This window comes from Loxodonta africana, chromosome 7 (genome assembly GCF_030014295.1).
Source record: "Loxodonta africana isolate mLoxAfr1 chromosome 7, mLoxAfr1.hap2, whole genome shotgun sequence".
In the NCBI taxonomy this organism is placed as follows: Eukaryota; Metazoa; Chordata; class Mammalia; order Proboscidea; family Elephantidae; genus Loxodonta; species Loxodonta africana.
The window spans coordinates 2,130,794-2,147,374 of record NC_087348.1 but is presented as its reverse complement, the minus strand read 5'-3'; the positions used below and the strand labels follow the sequence as shown (position 1 = coordinate 2,147,374).

General features: G+C 61.8%; 2 protein-coding genes across 3 annotated transcripts; one reads left to right on the top strand and one right to left on the bottom strand.

The window, feature by feature from the left end:
* Positions 1-3,872: 3,872 nt before the first annotated feature.
* Positions 3,873-11,414, bottom strand: MRPL23 (mitochondrial ribosomal protein L23). 2 transcript variants are annotated; one of them, XM_064287572.1, is made up of 5 exons: positions 11,325-11,414; positions 9,097-9,219; positions 8,235-8,317; positions 7,473-7,546; positions 3,873-4,145 (listed from the first exon to the last, which is right to left on the bottom strand). In XM_064287572.1, exons 1-5 carry the CDS (start codon positions 11,339-11,341, stop codon positions 3,975-3,977), a joined length of 468 nt encoding a protein of 155 aa, XP_064143642.1. In that variant the 5' UTR covers positions 11,342-11,414; the 3' UTR covers positions 3,873-3,974. The 2 variants fall into 2 exon arrangements, with proteins under 2 accessions (XP_064143642.1, XP_064143643.1); XM_064287573.1 differs by lacking the exon at positions 11,325-11,414 and adding an exon at positions 10,175-10,963 and having other exon boundaries at positions 3,874-4,145.
* LOC135231772 (uncharacterized) lies at positions 11,340-12,459 on the top strand. Its single transcript, XM_064288939.1, has 4 exons — positions 11,340-11,718; positions 11,775-11,901; positions 11,991-12,211; positions 12,299-12,459. The coding sequence occupies exons 1-4, from the start codon at positions 11,340-11,342 to the stop codon at positions 12,457-12,459; spliced, it is 888 nt and encodes a 295-aa protein (XP_064145009.1).
* Positions 12,460-16,581: the final 4,122 nt, after the last annotated feature.

The following is a 16,581-nucleotide window of genomic DNA, read 5'->3' as shown; positions in this document are numbered from 1 at the left end:
CTTGAGTGTGAGCTCGGAGGTGAGGGGGAGACTTCCGGACCTGGGGCGGGGGGGTGGTGGTGGCACAGCCTGCAGGCATGAGGCTCAGCGGGGCCCGGGGGCAGGTGTGGGAGCCCCAAGAGCCACTAGACGCCCGACAGACCCCGTGTGGCCTTGGGCTCCAGCACAGCAAGTGGGGCATGAGGGGGGTCATTCGTGACCCCGCTTAGAGAACTGCCAAATGCCACTGTCTGATGAACAGCCACCCAGCTACCCAGGGCCCAACCAGGCAGTGGGCTCCAGGAGGCCGCCAGCATAGAGTCAGGGGACAAGGCCTCCCTTTGCGTCCTGCTCCTCCACCCCTCCTGGGGCCAGCGAGCAGTGACAGGGGAGCCAGTCGAGTGCTGGGGGGCAGGAGACGCTTGGCACTCCTCACCATGGTGGGGGGGGGCGGGACCCTCACCCTGGGCCTCGGGCCGGAGTCCTCAGTAAGAACTCACAGTGGGAGGGGGCAATGTTGTCCCACACAGGCAACTCCTGCTAAACCAGGGGCGCTGACCACACGGCATACTCAGGCTCCTTGGGGTGCTGGCAAGACTGAGGGGCAGACTTGACTGGCCCCTGCTCCCCAAAGGGGATCCCGAGACCACCACAGCAGGCGGGGGTGGGCTGGCGGGCAAGGAGGGGAGGCGGCTGAGGAGGAGGTGAGCTGTGTGGGTCAGGGCTGTGTGGGGCGCCTGCAGCTGGCAGAGCCATGATGGAGGGGTGACCTTGGCGGGTTTGAAGGAGCCTCAGATGAAGAATGGGCCTCCCCCTCCCCCGCCCACCGCGAGTCAGGACCGAGGCCGTGGCCCATGAATTATTTCTTGAAGGAAAACATCATGACCCCGTCTCTCCGGCTCCACTTCCTGGCCTTCCGAGGACTTTCAGTCAACCCTGAAGGACGCCGGCCTCCCCCTCGGGGCTGCGTACCCCTGCTGGCAGCTCTGGGGGAGGGGTGGCCCTGGAGCGGGTCAGAGGTCACGCTGGCCTCCCTGTGGGCCTCTCAGACCACCGCAGCTCAGCGTTCCGGAACAGGGTTCTGGAACTCAGGAGAGGCGGGGGGCGGACGCCCAAGAGACTCCCAAGGTCCTTCGTGTTCCCCACGGCTCCAGGCAGACCCCTCACAGCAGCCGGCCTACTCACACACACACACACAAACTCACACTCATACATGCATTTGCACACCCACACGTATGCTCACACTCAGTCACGCACATTCACACTCACACAGATGCTGACAGGAGCTCTCTGTTCTAGCTAAAACCAAATGCAGCCTCAGTCCTTGGACAGACGTCCAGAGTGGCTGTGTGGCTGGCATGCCCCCAGTCCCCCGAACACTCCAGGCCACTCCGGCCGGTCCACATCCCCTCCAAGCGGCTCCGAGACAGCCCCCAAGCCCGTCAGCCCATCTCTCGTCCACAGCCGTCCTGTTTCTGTTGGGGCGTCTCTCACCACCTGCACACCCAGTGCGTCGTCACTGTTCACCTTTTTCACGCTGTCCCTCCACGGCAGGGCTCTACCCCACCCAATGGTTGCAGAGTCTTGGCCTCCAGTTGGGCCCCAGCCCACCTTGTTAGCCTGGCCACGTGGCAAACCCTAACCACCCGGAAGGACTGGACAAGGCCTTCTTTGTCGCCAACGCACTTGGGGGCCCTGGCTCGGCTCGGCACTGTCCTGATGCACTGGGCACACCATCTCACAATCACCACGTGCCGGACACCACAGGGCCAGGGCTGGGCCTCCGCTGTCCTGGTGACGTCCCCGCAGAAACTAGTCCTAGCTGCCGGCCCCCCAAACCTTGGCCTGCTGAGGTGACTAGCTCCGCAGGGCCCCCACGTGCCCCCTCCCTAGCCAGGGGCCGGTCAGAGCAGCTTCTCCCACAGAAAGCAGAGCTTAAACACAAGCGGTGCCTTGGTTTTGATGCGACTGGGAGGTTTCAGTGAAACCCTGCTGCCTGCCCAGTCGAGGGATTGTGTGTGACAGCAGGGCAGACAGGGCGGTGCAGACCACCGGGTGGCCCAAGTCAGCCCCGAACCATTCCCTGGGTCCCTGGCTTTAATTCCAAGTCAGAGCTGCCGGCCCCCGGTGCTGTGGGGGTGTGGGGCAGCTCCCATCTGGCCTCCACATTTTCCCGGGTAGTACGCAATGAGAGGGAAGGGACACGGAGGAGCCGTCACTGCCTGCTGCTGAGTGAAAGAAGCCAGTCTGAAGAGGCTCCGTGCTGTACGCTTCCAACTACATGACATTCTGGAAAATGCAAAACTACAGGGACAATGAGCAGATAGGTGGTCGCCAGCGGCTCGGGGGAGGGGGAAGAACAGGGGGGTCCAGGGCATTTTGGGGGCAGTGAAACTATCCTGCAGGATACTGTAACAGAGGACACATGACAATATGCCTTGGTCAAAAGCCACAGGCCCGCAACACTGAGTTAACCCTCACCTGGACCATGGACTCTAGTTAATAACAATGTACTCATGTTTGGTTCATCAGTTGTAACAAACGTATCACAGGAATGTAAGCTAATAGGGGGCCCTGCTGGGGAGGACGGGGTGGTGGGGGGTAGGGTGGGGTGGGGTGGGCTGGGGCGGGGGGAAGGGAGCGATAAGAAGTCTGCACTTTTTGCACAGTTTGTCGGTAAACCTAAAACTGCTCTAAAAATAAAGCGTATTAAAAAAAAAAAAAAAAGCAAAGGAAGGTTAATAACAAGCGGCAGCCGGGGCTTGTCGAGCTCGCCAGTTAAGACAAGGAAGGTCGGCTGTGAACCCGCTCGGGGAGGTGTCGTCAGCAGCTCTGGGTCCCCCCTCCCCAGCCACCCTCCTGGGACCCAGGAGGAATGGTGTCCACAGAGTGCCAGGCTCCTCAAAAAAGCTGATTCAGCCTCCGGAGCCGGAGGAGGGCCACCAGCGGTGGGTGGCTTGTGCGTGGGGGGCTCTCGCTGGCCAGGCCAGCCAAGAGTGAGCCCCAGGAAAGGGATGCTGACATACACCAGGCCTGGCTTCTGGGACAGGCTGAGAGGCACCTGGCAGCTCCTCCTGGCAGCACTTAGCTGCTCTGGGTGCAGGCAGTGGTCCAGCCCAGCGCAAGGTGGGTGCACCTGGACACATGGACACTGGTCATCGTGAGGAAGGGGCCCAGCCCTGGCCTCCAATGCCCCTTCTCCTCTGCTCACTCCTTTGAAATCTACAAAACTATTCAATTTTGAGGTTCTCCCTGACTGCTCTCCCCTCTGCCTCCAGACCCCAGCACCTCTCCAGGTCTGGCCTGCACTGTTGCCTCAGTCCAGCAGTCAAGAGGCCCCCTGCACAGTTGGTGGAAACTCTCCCACACCTCTTCTGTGCTCCACACCAACCCCCGACCCCCCGTCCCGCACAAGGGCCTCAGACCTGACCCTGGCTCTGCCTCCCTCCCCACCCCCGGCTCTCACACTGAAGCCAAGCTGCCCCCTCAGCCTGGACTCACCCTTTCCATGTAGACCCTTGGAGCTGCTTTCTGGGGGCCTGCCACTGCCTGCCCACCTCCCCACCTAGAATGGGGGTTCCCTGCAGACAGGACCAGAGTCAGTGCCACTCGCCACTCCAGGCCAGCCCGGGCCCTCTCACGGGTTCCGGCTTCACCTTGAGGCTCATCCAGCCCTCTGAGCCCTCTTATACCCCAAGAGTTATGTGGCTGTACTGATCAGATGGATGGCCCACCCTACCACCCTGTGCTGTGTGAAGCAGCCAGGGGCCCAGCAGGGTTCACCCGAGAGGAAAGCCAGCAGGGCCTCCTGGGCGGGGTGCACAGACACAGCCTCAGGCCTGCTATGGGGGAAGTGGCAGCCAGGCCGCAGACTGGTGTGCCCAGGAACAGAAGGAGACGGAGCTCTGGCTTGTTTGTGTACAGCAGGACTTTTATTGGGGCCACAGGGCTGGCTCTGCATAGCTGCCCATTTGCTGGGCCCGTCAGGGGCCCCGTCACAGGCTGAACCAGGCAGGGACACCGCCATGCCGGGGGTCACTGCTCCGCCGCTGCCGCTGCCGCTGCTCCTCCATAAAGTGGTCCTGGAGGTGGGCGTCAGCACTGCCCTCGGGGCCCTGCTCCTTCTCGGGAAACAGGTTGGGGAACGTGAAGGTCTGTCCGTGGGCCTACAAAGACAGGCAATGAGACAAGCAATGGGTGACGGCCAGGGGTCGCTGCGGGCCACCACGAGGACAGCTGCCCATACCCCTGCTCCCCGACCCTTTCAGAAATGCCCTGTGGGGGAAGAGCAACCCTCCGTACCCTCTCTGACAAGGGCAGGCAGACAGACAGACAGCACCTCCTCACCGAGCCCTGTTCAGTCGACCTGTGATGAAATCTCTGCTGCCAGGCAGGCCAGATACAGCCTGGCCAGCAGGCCAGGGTCCCTGGCCATACCTGCCTGGTGGCCGGAAACTACTCCTCCTCAGCAGTGCCTTCCCCTCTCAGACCCTCGACACCGGTGTGGCCTCATCAAAGCCACCATCACGGGCAGACCACTGTACCCAGAGACCTTCACCACCATAGAGGTCCCCCGCCCCAAGCTAAGGCCCTCAGGAAAACGCACCTAACGGACAGAAAAGTGCCCACGGCAGCAGACTGTGAGACTGGATGGCTCTGCATGTTAACTGGCCCTGTGTCCCCCACTAATCGTTCAGAACGTGCCCGGGCTGGCCTGGTGCCGACCTGACCCCAAGGGGTCAAGATGCCGGCCTGAGAGGGGCCCTATGGACACAAGCTGCCCTTCCATCTGGAAATATCAGTCAGCTGCTCAGGAGATTCAGAGCGGAGAGGAAATGGCAGAGAGAGGAGCCGGGCTCGGCCCCTCTGTCCCCACTGCTCCTGCACAGGGAGGACCAGAGAGGCCATCCAGGTCTGGGAAGTTTTAATGAGTCAGATCAGGATCGCGTGGTCTTGGAGACCCCCGTCTGTGGGGCAGTGTGGCTGTGGGCAGGCGGCCAAGTCTGACGTGCAACACCCTGGGCCAGGCTGGTGGTTTGTACGTTCCGCTCACAAAGAAGCACGAGGCCCGTGCATGCGGTAGCTGGCGGCACAGGATCGGTTTACACGGCGCAGGGACTTCCCTTCTTTCTTAAGATACCAAAGGGCAGTATTTGCCATGCAAGTGTGCTGCCCTGAAGGGGGATCTGTGTTGAATAGTGAGGTGACTCTGTTAGCTGGCTGAGGCTGGGGAAGCCCAGATGCCATTCTGAAGTATGAATGTGAAGACGGCAATTTATGACTTCGGGGGAATATGGAGGGGCCCTCGGGAGAAGCCCTGGCTTCTCACTGCACACAAAAACCACTTGTAGGTGCCCAAGTGACAGGCAACCAGGGGCTCACACGATGTCCCCTTTCTATCTCAAGTAACCTTGGACCTTAGAAAAGATGCCAGCCTCACCCTTCAAGGAGGGGAGCAGGCTGGTCGGTGGAACACAACAGGAAAGGGGAAAAACATCCCCATAAAAAGTAAAAAACAATCCTGGCTCCCAACTTGCCCGCGTTGGCCTTTCCGGCTTTTGTCTGTACCCGGGCCTGGCTGCCGCCACCTGCCCACGGGCAGCCCGTTCTCGGACTTGCCCTTGTCTGCCCCGTCATCGTTAAACGTGGTTCTGTGTCAACCTGGCTGCTGCAGGCAGCCCACTGCCACGGGTCAAAGGTCCTTTGTTATTTGGGTAGTGGTGGTGCTTTGGAGAGTGCAGGGGACTCAGGCCAAAGAGATGTTTATCAGGCTGTCAGAGGAAAACTGTGTGACTCCCAGGGCGCGGGAGCGCGCCTCTCCACAGCAGCCAACTCAAAATAAATCTGATAATTTAATTTGTGCTTCTGATGGTCCCCATGTGTGTGTTACAATTTGCTCTGTTATTAGAAGCCCAGTCGGGGGCCCAGGACCAACCCTGGGAGGAAGAGCTTCATGGATGGGCGGCCGAGAGGGGCCTCTGAGCCCCAGGTCCCCTTTGAAGTGGGACAGGGACCACGTGGGGACAGGACTGAATGTCCCGGCAGCTCCAGGGCAATTCAAAGGGGGGGGGGGAGGCGGGGGCACGTCACAAATGTTAATTCTGGAACTGCGAGGCCGGCACAGGACACCGCTGCGCCCAGTTGCTGCGCCGTGTCTCTCGCGGCCCTGATTTCACGGCGGCAGCTGCAGACACCCGGTCTGGGCCTGCTCAGGTCAGCTTTCACGGCCGAGGTGGGGCCCCGAGAAAAATGCAGGGGCTCAGATGACTCAAAAGCCACTTGTAACTGTAGCCCGCCTCCTGAAGTGGCTGGTGGTGGATGCCGGCACATGGACGTCAACCCGCATGCCACGCCGGGGACAGATGGTGGCCGATTTCACGCCAGGACACACAGGCCTTTATAAGGCCAATGGCCGTGCGCGTTGCTCGGATTGGCTAGTTTTACGTACAGCAAATATCAGGCCAAATAATGGGGGGGGGGGCCCTGTTTAGAACAACAAATGTACTACTTTTCAGAAAAGCAGCCATTTCCACCAGTCTTTCCAAAAACGGCCTTCTCACCCTAGAATCAGCCAGTTGGCTGTCAGGATGTCGTCCCAATAGCGCTACTGCCATCTAGTGGTCAGGACCGGCAGCTCTCACAGAGCTCCCCTCCGGGGATGTGCACACTCGGGGGAACCCGAGGCAAGGGTCTTCTATGCAAAATGGGGGGCCCCAAGGCAAGGGTCTTCTTCCAGGGCTGTGCGTCCAGTATCCTAGTCTTTAACACTTTTAAAAAGGGTCAAGAAGAGTGTCAAGTGTCTCAATCTCCCTTGGACTCAAAGCACAGAACCTAGGCACGGGCTTGGCGATCCCAGTCTTGCCCATGGCCACTCTGGGCTTTGACAAAGGCCTCCGTGGGGTACGTTAGGCCTTTTCCCTGGAGCTGGGCCAGGCCACTCCAGAGAGCAGTGCCCACGCCCCTGCGATGTGCTCACAGACAGGGCGCCCAGAGTATGGACACACCTGGACCACCAGGCGAAGGTGACCAAGCTCATGCCTGGATGAGGATCCAGGGTCCACCCAGTGGGAGGTGCTGGGCCCACACCGACTGAGGGTCCAGGGTCCACTGGGGGGTGGGCTCCGACCTCAGGACAGGCCAGGTTTGGCTGAGCTCTAAGCCCGAGCCCCCTGCCTACACCCTTCGCTCCCAGCAGCATCGCACTGTCCCCTTGCCTGGAGCCCCCAAAGACAGCACTGAATGGGGGGCCTCCTGTGTGGTGGAGCCCACACCCCAGGGCTGGGGCTACTCTGCCTGTGGCTCCTGAGGGCTGTGTCCACGGGCCTCCCAGCCCCACACGGGCCTCCCAGCCCCACACGGGCCTCCCAGCCCCACACGGGCCTCCCAGCCCCACACGGGCCTCCCAGCCCCACACAGGCCTGAGCTCAGGCCTGGCTCTCAAGGCCCCTGCCCCGCCCACCCGCCTGAGGCCTCGAGCACTCGGCAGTACTCACCAACTGCACGTAGGCGACCTTGTAATCTGGCTTCTTCACCCTCACGTGTCTGTGATCCCGCTTCCTGTTGGAACCTGGACATGGGGGTGGGGGGAGAGAAAAAATGGTTCTCTGCTCTGAACACAATGAGACTGAGAGCCCCCTTTCTAGAAAAAGCCATTAGTAAATTAAATGTCCCGCAAACGGCAGCCCACTGGGCTCGGACAAGGACTGCCGTAAAGTCTGAGTTACGTTCTTGGGGGCGCTTCCCTGGACAAGTCGCCATGCTCTCCCTCCAAACTGCAGGAGCCCCAAGTACATCAGGATGGTGACCCCAGTGCCGGGCCAGGGTCAGCGAGGCCACTGGCGTGGGTCTGTGGGCTATGTCCTTGGGCCTCGCTCTGAGGACAGGGTCACAGCTCAGCAGCAAAGGACGTGGACAGGAGAGGAAAGAGACTTTGCTGAGGAGCCTCAGCCACCCCCGTGGGGCCCCATCTCTGAGGCAGAGGAGCTAACAGGCTGCCAGGACTGGAGGCTGAGGGGTGTCCTGGGGAGCTGGTGGGCTATGGGGGATGAGTGGGGCTGGAGTGCCACAGGGGATTGGCTCAGAGCAAACTGTGGGGATAGTCTGCCTGAGTTCCAGGGCTGGCTCTGCCACCACGTCAATGTGGCCCTGGGCAGGTGACCTCCATCCCTGTGCCTCAGTTTCCTCCTGCGCCCACTGCAGGGGCCGTGCAGAGAGCAGGACAGCGTTAGAGCCAAGCTGCCCCTGACCACGCTCACCGTGCTGCACCCGTGTCCGCACGGCCGCCACCGGCACCTGGTAGATACTCTCTAGGTAGTTCCTGAGGTCCACCCTGGTCATCCTGGAGATAAGGAGAGAGAAGTCTGACCCAGGCTGCTGAGGGTGAAGGGTGGGAGGCTCAGGGCCGCATGGCAGGGCACTCCACCCACACATGGAGTGAGGCTAGGCTGGGCCAGGAGTACCTCCCTTCCAACCACATGGGCACCTTGGTGACCAAGCGGGGCACCAGGGCATGGCTATTGTCCACCTCATTGCCTCCAACCACCTCCTGAGAGCCAGTGCCAGGCAGGGCACCAGGACAGATAGGCAAGCCCACGTTCCTCCCCATAGGGTCTGCATAGTCATGAAGCCTTGGGCCCCAGGCCTCATCTGCCCTTGCCCTTGAAGGCCAAGGGACACCGACCCTCCAACTGTAGGCAAATACTCAGCCCCCAAAGTCTGGTCACAGGGGGATGGCGGCGTTCCCCCGCGGCCACACAGTGCTGGCCCCAATGGACTGTACGGAGCTCAGCAGCTGTGGACACAGACGGAGCCTGACATGTTGGAGGGGCTCCTGTGTTGCACATGGAAGCACGCTCCCCCAGCCTCCAGAAGCCTGGCCAGGAAGCAGCAGGAGAATCGGCCGAACACTCTAGGAGAGAGTAATCTGCTGCCTCAGTCATTCAGTGGGAGCCCCCAGGTAGAGGGAGAGCAGGGCTGCATGTCAGGTGCCCCCAAGGCGCTACAAGGCCGCACCCCATCAGCTTCTGCTGAGCAGGCAGCCTGGCAGCTCCCATAGTGGGAACCCACCCTGTGAGCCGGGTTATGCAATGTCACCCCCCCACCCCCACCACAGCTTACTCCAGGGGGATCCGGAACTGCACGGTGTCTTCCGGCTGTGCCGTGCCGGGCCGCACCAGCTGGATGAAGAAGTTAGTACGGAACACGCGGAGCTGGGGACCGCCCAGCTGGTACAGCGGGTACCTGTGGAGAGTAGTGCGTGTGAAGACCTAAAAGACCGGCCCCCCAACCTGTAGGGCCCCTGCTGGGCACAGGCCTTGCTGGCCCCTCTGTGGGTGGGCACCCAGTTCTAAGGATGGAGTATCCAGAGGAGCAGGCCTGACTTGTTTTACCGGCGGGGGCGGGGGGGAGGGCAGCAGTGGTTCAGGCCCAAGGGAAGGTGGCCATCAGGGGCTCATGCCTTCCCCCTGGTGACCAACTGTGGCACTGCAGTGGGCGGAGGGAGCTGGGGACACTTGGCAACTGTGGACATGGGTGGGGAAGCCCCCATGTCTTTGGACCCTGCATTTGGGGCCCGAGAGGCACATTTGCCTAGGGGTCTAAAGGCGCTGAGGAGGAAGACGCAGTTTGATGGGTCTGCAGCATGACCGGCCAGGAGGGGCTGGAGTCGGGTCCATCCTTTCCATGTCCTCACACCCACGCTGACCCCGGGGCCTCAATCCTAGCTCTGAACTGACCCACACTGCTGACCCTCCTCCTGCGGCCTCCGCTCCTGGGTCTGGAACACACTGTTCCACCTGATGGGGCCAGCCCCTCTCCCTCTCCTTAGGGGAGCCTCAGCCCACCTCACCCTGTCCCCACGGACCCACCGACCACCTTGCCCGAGGTTTCACCATCCCCTTGGCCTCCACTGTGCCCTGGGTATTTCATGAGCACCTCAAACTTATCTCGAGTGGAACCCTTCACTTTTCCTCCTTCCTAACAGAACCTGGCTCCCTGCCCGTGGCCCTAGCTCCCCGGGCCCCACCAGTGACTCACCCCCACCCCACCCGCATTCCACCCCTGAGCAAGTCCCATCAGCCCCCTCCAAAGCTGCTCTGGTGCACGGGGGGGGGGGGGGGTCCTGGCTGCACCTCCGCCCTGCTTCCTCTCCCACCTCCCACAGCCACCCGCCCCGGCCCTGCTCTCTGCGACTCACTGAGGCAGCCACAGCTCCAAGTTTCAGTCCTCAAGGCAGAGCCTGTCTTGATCCCAGTTAAGCTCCAGCCCCCACCTAGCCCCCAGCAGGAAAGTTTGCTGAGGGAGGCCCTGTGGTCTGTACACCTCCACCTGCCCTGGCAGCCCTCTCCCTGCCCCCGCCCCCCAGCTCTGTGCAGGGGCCCCCGAGTCTGCACTGCCGACACCCCACATTCTAACCACCCACTGGATGCCTCCCCACGGATGCATCCACGCAGCACATCCAAACACACTCACCACCAGACCCCCAAACCGACCCAGCAGCTGACCTGCTTTCCCTCCTTTACTGTCACTCATCACCCAGAAACACTAAGAGTCCCCCGTTTAAATTCCAGGGCAGACGTGAAGGAGACAGGGCCCTGACCTCACGACTCTTGTTCTCTGGGACCCTCCTGGTACGGCCATGTGGGGAGGGACGGGGGCCCAGGGCTGAGCTGGGATCAACAGTCTTAGACCCTCCTAGAAACCAGTGTTTCCCCACTCCCTTCTCCTCCAGGGGAGTCTGGCCCCGCTTCCTGTAAGCAGGCCTCTCCACCTTGGCGGGACTGCTGACATCAGGCGGCCTCTTTACAGGAAGGGGCCTCCTGTTCACGCGGGGGGCTTAGTGGCTCCCGCACCCCGGTGTCTGCAAACATCGCCACGAGTCCCCTGGGGACAGAATCGTGGGTTGAGAGGCGCTGCTGCAGGTTAAACGCTGTGGTCGCTGCCCAGCCCAGGCCTCTTCCTGCGCCCCCCCAGGCGGGCGGGACCCCCGCCGCCCCGCAGCGCCCTTCCTGCCCCCCACTCGCTCAGGTTGCCTCCTCCCCTCGGAAGGCTTCGAGCCTTCGCCTGGGCCCCACCTCCCCACGTGCCCGGGGCCCCCACAGCCCTTGGCCTGTGCCCTCGCGGCCCGGCGTGCTCCGCAGCTCGGGGGCCGGGGACCGTCTCTCTCGCCCCGGCCTCACGGCGGGGCCGGCGGCGCCCACGCCAGGGCCGGGGTCCCCCAGGGTGCCCGCGGGGGGGTCTGCCGCGTCGGGGCGCCCCGGGTGCGCGTGCTTGTGCCACTGCGGGGGCGCCCGCGGCAGGGCGGGGCGGGCCGGGCGGCCGGGCGGCCGGGCGGGGGCCCTACTCACAGCACGTTCCGCGCCATGGCGGCGCTTCCGGTCCGGCGGGCGGAAGGAGCGGCGCCAGGCCGGCCCGCTGGCACAGCGCCCCCTCGCTCCCGGAGGCCGCGCCCGCACGCCCGCGCGCCCGCACGCCCGCACGCCCTGCACCGCCGCCCGCGCCCCGCAGGCCCCGCACTGCGGGCCTCTCCGCACGGCCTGACCACGCCCACGCACTGCCGCAGGCTCGGCCCCGCCCGCAGCCCGTCCACCCACGCAGATCCCGCCCAGCGGGCCTCACCCGCAGGGCTGGCCCCACACGGTCCCGCCACGCCCTGCACCAGCCACGCCCACTCCGCACTGGCCACGCCCACCCCGCGGCAGTCACGCCCACCCCGCACTAGCCACGCCCGTCCCCGCAGCAGTCACGCCCACCCACCGTCACGCCCACCCCCGCACTAGCCACGCCCATCCCCGCAGCAGTCACGCCCACCCGCACTAGCTACGCCCACCCCGCACTAGCCACGCCCATCCACCAAGCAGTCACGCCCACCCGCACTAGCTACGCCCATCTCCGCAGCAGTCACGCCCACCCCGCACTAGCTACGCCCGTCCCCGTAGCAGTGACGCCCACCCACCGTCACGCCCACCCCCGCACTAACCACGCCCATCCCCGAAGCCCGTCCACCCACGCAGGTCCCGCCCAGCTGGCTTCATCTGCAAGGCTCGTCCCACACGGTCCCGCCCACGCCCCGCACCAGCCACGCACATCCACGCAGCAGTCACGCCCACCCACCAGCCACGCCCAGCGGCACTAGCCACGCCCACCCCGCAGCAGTCACGCCCACCCGACCAGCCACGCCCATCCCCGCGCGGGAGCTTCGCCCACAGCGCACACCCAGTCCACACCCTCGCAGGTGTCTGCACTCCTCTGGGCCACTGATCTGTACCCCGTCACATCTCGCCGTTTCTCCAATTCCCCCCTACCCATCCGCGGCTCACAGGCCCCACCCCGCACCCCGCAGACCCCCGAACACCCCTGGTTGCCTATGCCCAGGGGCTGCCCCAACGCATGGCCATGCTCTTCCAGCTGCTGAAGGAGGGGATATGGGGACGTGGGGCGGAGAGAGCTTGTCGAGGGTTCGAGGCTGACCGTCCCCCGTAGGCCCTAGCCTTGGCCATTTTTCCTTTCCCTGTTCCCCACCCCCCCGCCAGCTCTCATCATCCCCCCATCAGTCTTCCGCCCCCCCACCCCTTCCCCATTCCAAGGGCTCCCCAGCCACTAGCTGCTGACCCCTTTCCAGGCTGCACTGCTCCAGCCTGGGCACGGCTCTCACCCAGAGGGACCCTCTCTTCGTTAGGGCCCAGTCTGGGCCTCAGCCTGCTCTGCCCTTATCTTCCATGGCAGCTATCTCGGAACAGGGGCTACAGGAATGGGCAACTGAGCTCAGACCTGTCCAGACCAAGGACGTGGTCCTCGTCTGCAGGTCCCCCCCTCCTAGACGTCTCGGCCTGCCATCTTTGGGCCACTGCTCAGCCCCCTGTCTTCCGGTCAGACTGACTTGTTTCCCTCTGCACCCCAGAGCCCCGGAGGCCAGGGAAGTGGGGGGTCAGGGGAGTTGTAGGAGGAGGGACTCCAAGGGGATCATTGGGGGCTCTGATGGGGTCAGAGCAGGAGGCGAGACCTGGTGCTGGGGACAGAGGAAGCCTGAGGGGCAGGGGGGTGGTGGAGAAGCAAGGTGAAGGGGCTTTCTGGGGGCCCTAGATGAGCAGTGGGTTTTTGGTGTTAGATGAGCAGGTCTGCGAGAGACAGGACACTGGAGGCCTGTTATTCCTGTGGCATTAGGGTGCCGAACACAGGGACACCTTGACCCCACTTACAGAGGAGGGAGGCACTGAATGAGGCTGGGCACTGGAGAGAGGTTAGGTGGGACCCTAGGGGACAGCCTGTCCGCTGGGGGAGGAAGAGGGCGTCCAGGACAAGGCCACCAGCTCACAGGTTAGAGGGTGGTGGCCGCAAAGGAGATGGAAGTGTGGAGATGTGCAGCTGGAGAGGAGGGCTGTACACCGCTGGCTGTGCCAGGGCCTCATGAGGTTGGCAAGGGAGCAGCAGGGTGGAGGAGGGGGAGGGGTCAGAGAGCGTGGGGCTCCCGCCTGGGGCTCAGGGGGCATTCCGTTGCTTTTTATAAAGCAATGACTCTGTTCTTGGCCATTCTGATCTGAAGGCAGGATGTCCTCAGTGTAGCTGAAGATGGGTTCAGGGCTGTGTGGCTGATGGGTCCCCTCGAAGAGGAAGGAAGAGGAGAGGTCTGAGCTGGGTGCTGTGGTTCTTGATGAAGGAGGAGGCAGAGTGGGGTCTCATGGGTGGTGCAGACCCCTCACACTGCCTGTCACTTCCCTGGCTCTCCACCCACTTACTGGGGTTGCCCCATAACCAGAGAGACCATGGTGGCTCTGAGGTGGTGCGAGCCAGTGGGGGCCCTTCTCTATCCCCACCCACCCCCTCATCCTCCATCAGACAAGAAACCCACTGCCTCGACCACCTGCCTGTTACCTGAGGTCAACAGCCCAGCTTTACAGGGCCAAGGCTGCCAGCCATCCAGGATGCCCAGTTAAATAGGAATTTCGGATACATAACGAATTGGTTGAAGGATATCCTATGGGTATTTGGAATATATTTTTTAATTTTCACATCCATTTTTATTTGCTAGATCTGGCCACCTACTTGGGGCCCTACCAGGCACCTGTGTATCTGTGCACCTGCTCAGGGCTGGTGCTGGGGAACCCCCCAACCCAGGGCAGAAAAAGAGGGAGGGGCTGGGCTGGAGGCCTTCTGCGCGGTAGCTTCCCTGCTGAGCTGGTCAGGCTGGTGAGCCAGGGTGTTTTCCAGAGAGCAGGGAGCCCTGAAGGGCTTTCACAGGAGGGGCAGGATCTGCTAGCATCTTGGAAAGTGCCTTCAGGCCGAAGTGGGAAGCAGGGTATCAAGGAGGCCAGCTCAGAAGCTCTGGGGTACCCGGAACCAGGACAGGCTTCTCTGTGCCTCAGGGGCAGGAGAGGGTCCCCAGGAGCCTGCCTTCCCGGCCTGCCCATGTTCATTCACTCATTCTGCAAATACTTACTGGGAGTCGCTATGTGCTTAGAGGGGTTTTGGTGTTTGGAAAACAGCAATGCACAAAGAACTAGGCAGATAACATCCAGGCCTGCGGGAAGCTGGGTTTGCAGGGGTCAGACAAGCCAGATCCACACATGTAAATGAAGGATATCAGGTGCAAGCAGAGACGCGGGCTGCACAAAGATAAAAAGGAAGTAAAGCCTGAGAGGGTGACGGGATGCGGCAGGTGTGGAGTTCTAACAGACACTGAGAAGAGAGCATTTCGTGGCACCTGAGCAGCATGTGCAAGGGCCCTGAGGCCAGCACGCTGCCTGCCCAGGGGGAGGAGGGCAGTGTGGCTGGAGCAGGGGCCCCCTCCCCTCCCCAGATTTCTGCCAGAAGCGAGGTCTCCCTGAGGTCCTGAGTGGTGGGGTGAGGCCCTGGGGCTGAGAAGGGTTAGCCCTGGGGTCCGAGGAGCAGGTGCTGGGCAGAAATGCCCAAAGACCAGCCCCTGCGACCACTGGGGTCCTGCTGCCCAGGCAGCCGAAGCGGGGCTGGCAGAGAGGAGAGAGGGCAGTCGGGAGCTGCAGGGGTCTGGGTGACAGGGAGGGCCCCTCTTTCTGATTTATCCCCACTGGTTGTTGCACCTGATTCGGAACTGCTCTGTAAAACTCCGTTACAGTCACCCCGGCCCTGTGTTTTCACTTTCATTTGCACCTGACAACAAAAGCAGGCATAGCGGTATGCTGGCTCCCTAAGGAGTCCTCCACAATGGCACAATGGCACAATGGCACAATGGCACAATGGCACAATGGCACGAAGGTGAGGGATTTAATAACGACAAAGGTAAAAGGCATGGTGCTTCCTATCTGGCTTATGCGCACCTGCCTGAAAACCCATTGCAAGCCTATAAAGAACCAGAGTATTCTAGAAAGGGGCGGGATGTTGGGGTCTTGCCCCAGGGGGCTCCTCCATGAGGCAGGCCAACCAGCAGGGCCCAGATCCAGCCCAGGTCTGTGTGATTGAAAGCACCCCACCCTGAGCCTCTCTGGGTTGAATTTGTCCCCCCAAAAGACATTTCGAAGTCCTAACTCTTGTACCTGTAAATGTGGCTTAGTGTGGAATAAAGCCTTAGAAGATGTTCCGAAACCAGTTGCCATCAAGTCCATTCCAACTCATAACAACCCTACAGGACAGAGTAGAGCTGCCCTGCAGAGCTTCTAAGGAGCACCTGATGGATTTGAACTGCCGACCTTTTGGTTAGCAGCCATAGCCATTAACCACTATGCCACCAGGGCTTCCTGGAAGATGTTGGCAGTTCACGTAAGGTTACACTGGGGTAGGATAGGTCCTAATGTCATAGGAGCGATGTCTTTATTAAGGAGGAGAAGAGACAGAGGCACACGCACAGGGAATGCTGCCATGTGAAGATGGGGGCAGAGATAGGAGGGATGCAGCCATGAGCCAAGGGAAGCCTGGAGCTGCCAGAAGCTGGAAAAGGCAAGGAAGGAGCTTCCCCAGGAGCGCAGGGTCCTGCTGACACCCTGAATTCCAACTCCTAGCCTCCCGAACCTAGGGAGAAAGAGAGAGTATAAGCCCCCCCGGTTTGTGTGCTTTGTTCCAGCAGTCCCGGGACGTGGGTAGCAGTGGAAGTGGTCCCCTTCGTGAACAAATATGTGGCTTTGCCAGGAGAGGGCGGACACCCAGGCTGGGAAAGAGGCTGGGGGAGGGGGCTACTCAGCCATCCCTAGCACCCCCCTGGGCTGGCATACACCTCCCCCTTCCGTCTGGCTTAGAAGCCTCACCTGCTTTGGGGCTCTGAGTGAGCCACCTCCCTAGACCTATGGTCACCCACCTACAAAACAGGTTTGAAGAGCCTGGGTGTGCTGCCTGAAGATTTGCCATCCAGCCTGGCCAGCAGGGCGGGAAAGTGCTACGGGCCCGTGTGACATTAAAGTCTTGGTGGCTTTCTTCTCTAGAAGGCCCCTTGAACCCCCTCGCCACCAGTGTCTACCTTTCCCTCTGGATCCCTGATTCCCAGGGGGTGATGGCTGTCCATCCCTAGCCAGGGTCTGGCACACAGGAGACATTCCATAAAAGAAATGGTTGTTATCACTATCATTGTAGTTAATGACTGTTAAGTTGGCTCTGACTCATTGTGACCTTATATATAACAGAACTCGAAACTTTGCCAGG

Coding starts and splice junctions, on each gene's coding strand:
- LOC135231772 (XM_064288939.1), top strand. CDS start 11,340: ATGGCGGCGCTTCCGGTCCGGCGGGCGGAAGGAGCGGCGCCAGGCCGG. Junction 11,719..11,774: donor CCACGCCCGTCCCCGCAGCA/GTCACGCCCACC, acceptor CCATCCCCGCAG/CAGTCACGCCCACCCGCACT. Junction 11,902..11,990: donor GCCCACCCCGCACTAGCTAC/GCCCGTCCCCGT, acceptor CCACCCACGCAG/GTCCCGCCCAGCTGGCTTCA.
- MRPL23 (XM_064287572.1), bottom strand. Junction 8,318..9,096: donor CAGTTCCGGATCCCCCTGGA/GTAAGCTGTGGT, acceptor CCTTATCTCCAG/GATGACCAGGGTGGACCTCA. Junction 7,547..8,234: donor GCGGACACGGGTGCAGCACG/GTGAGCGTGGTC, acceptor CCCCATGTCCAG/GTTCCAACAGGAAGCGGGAT.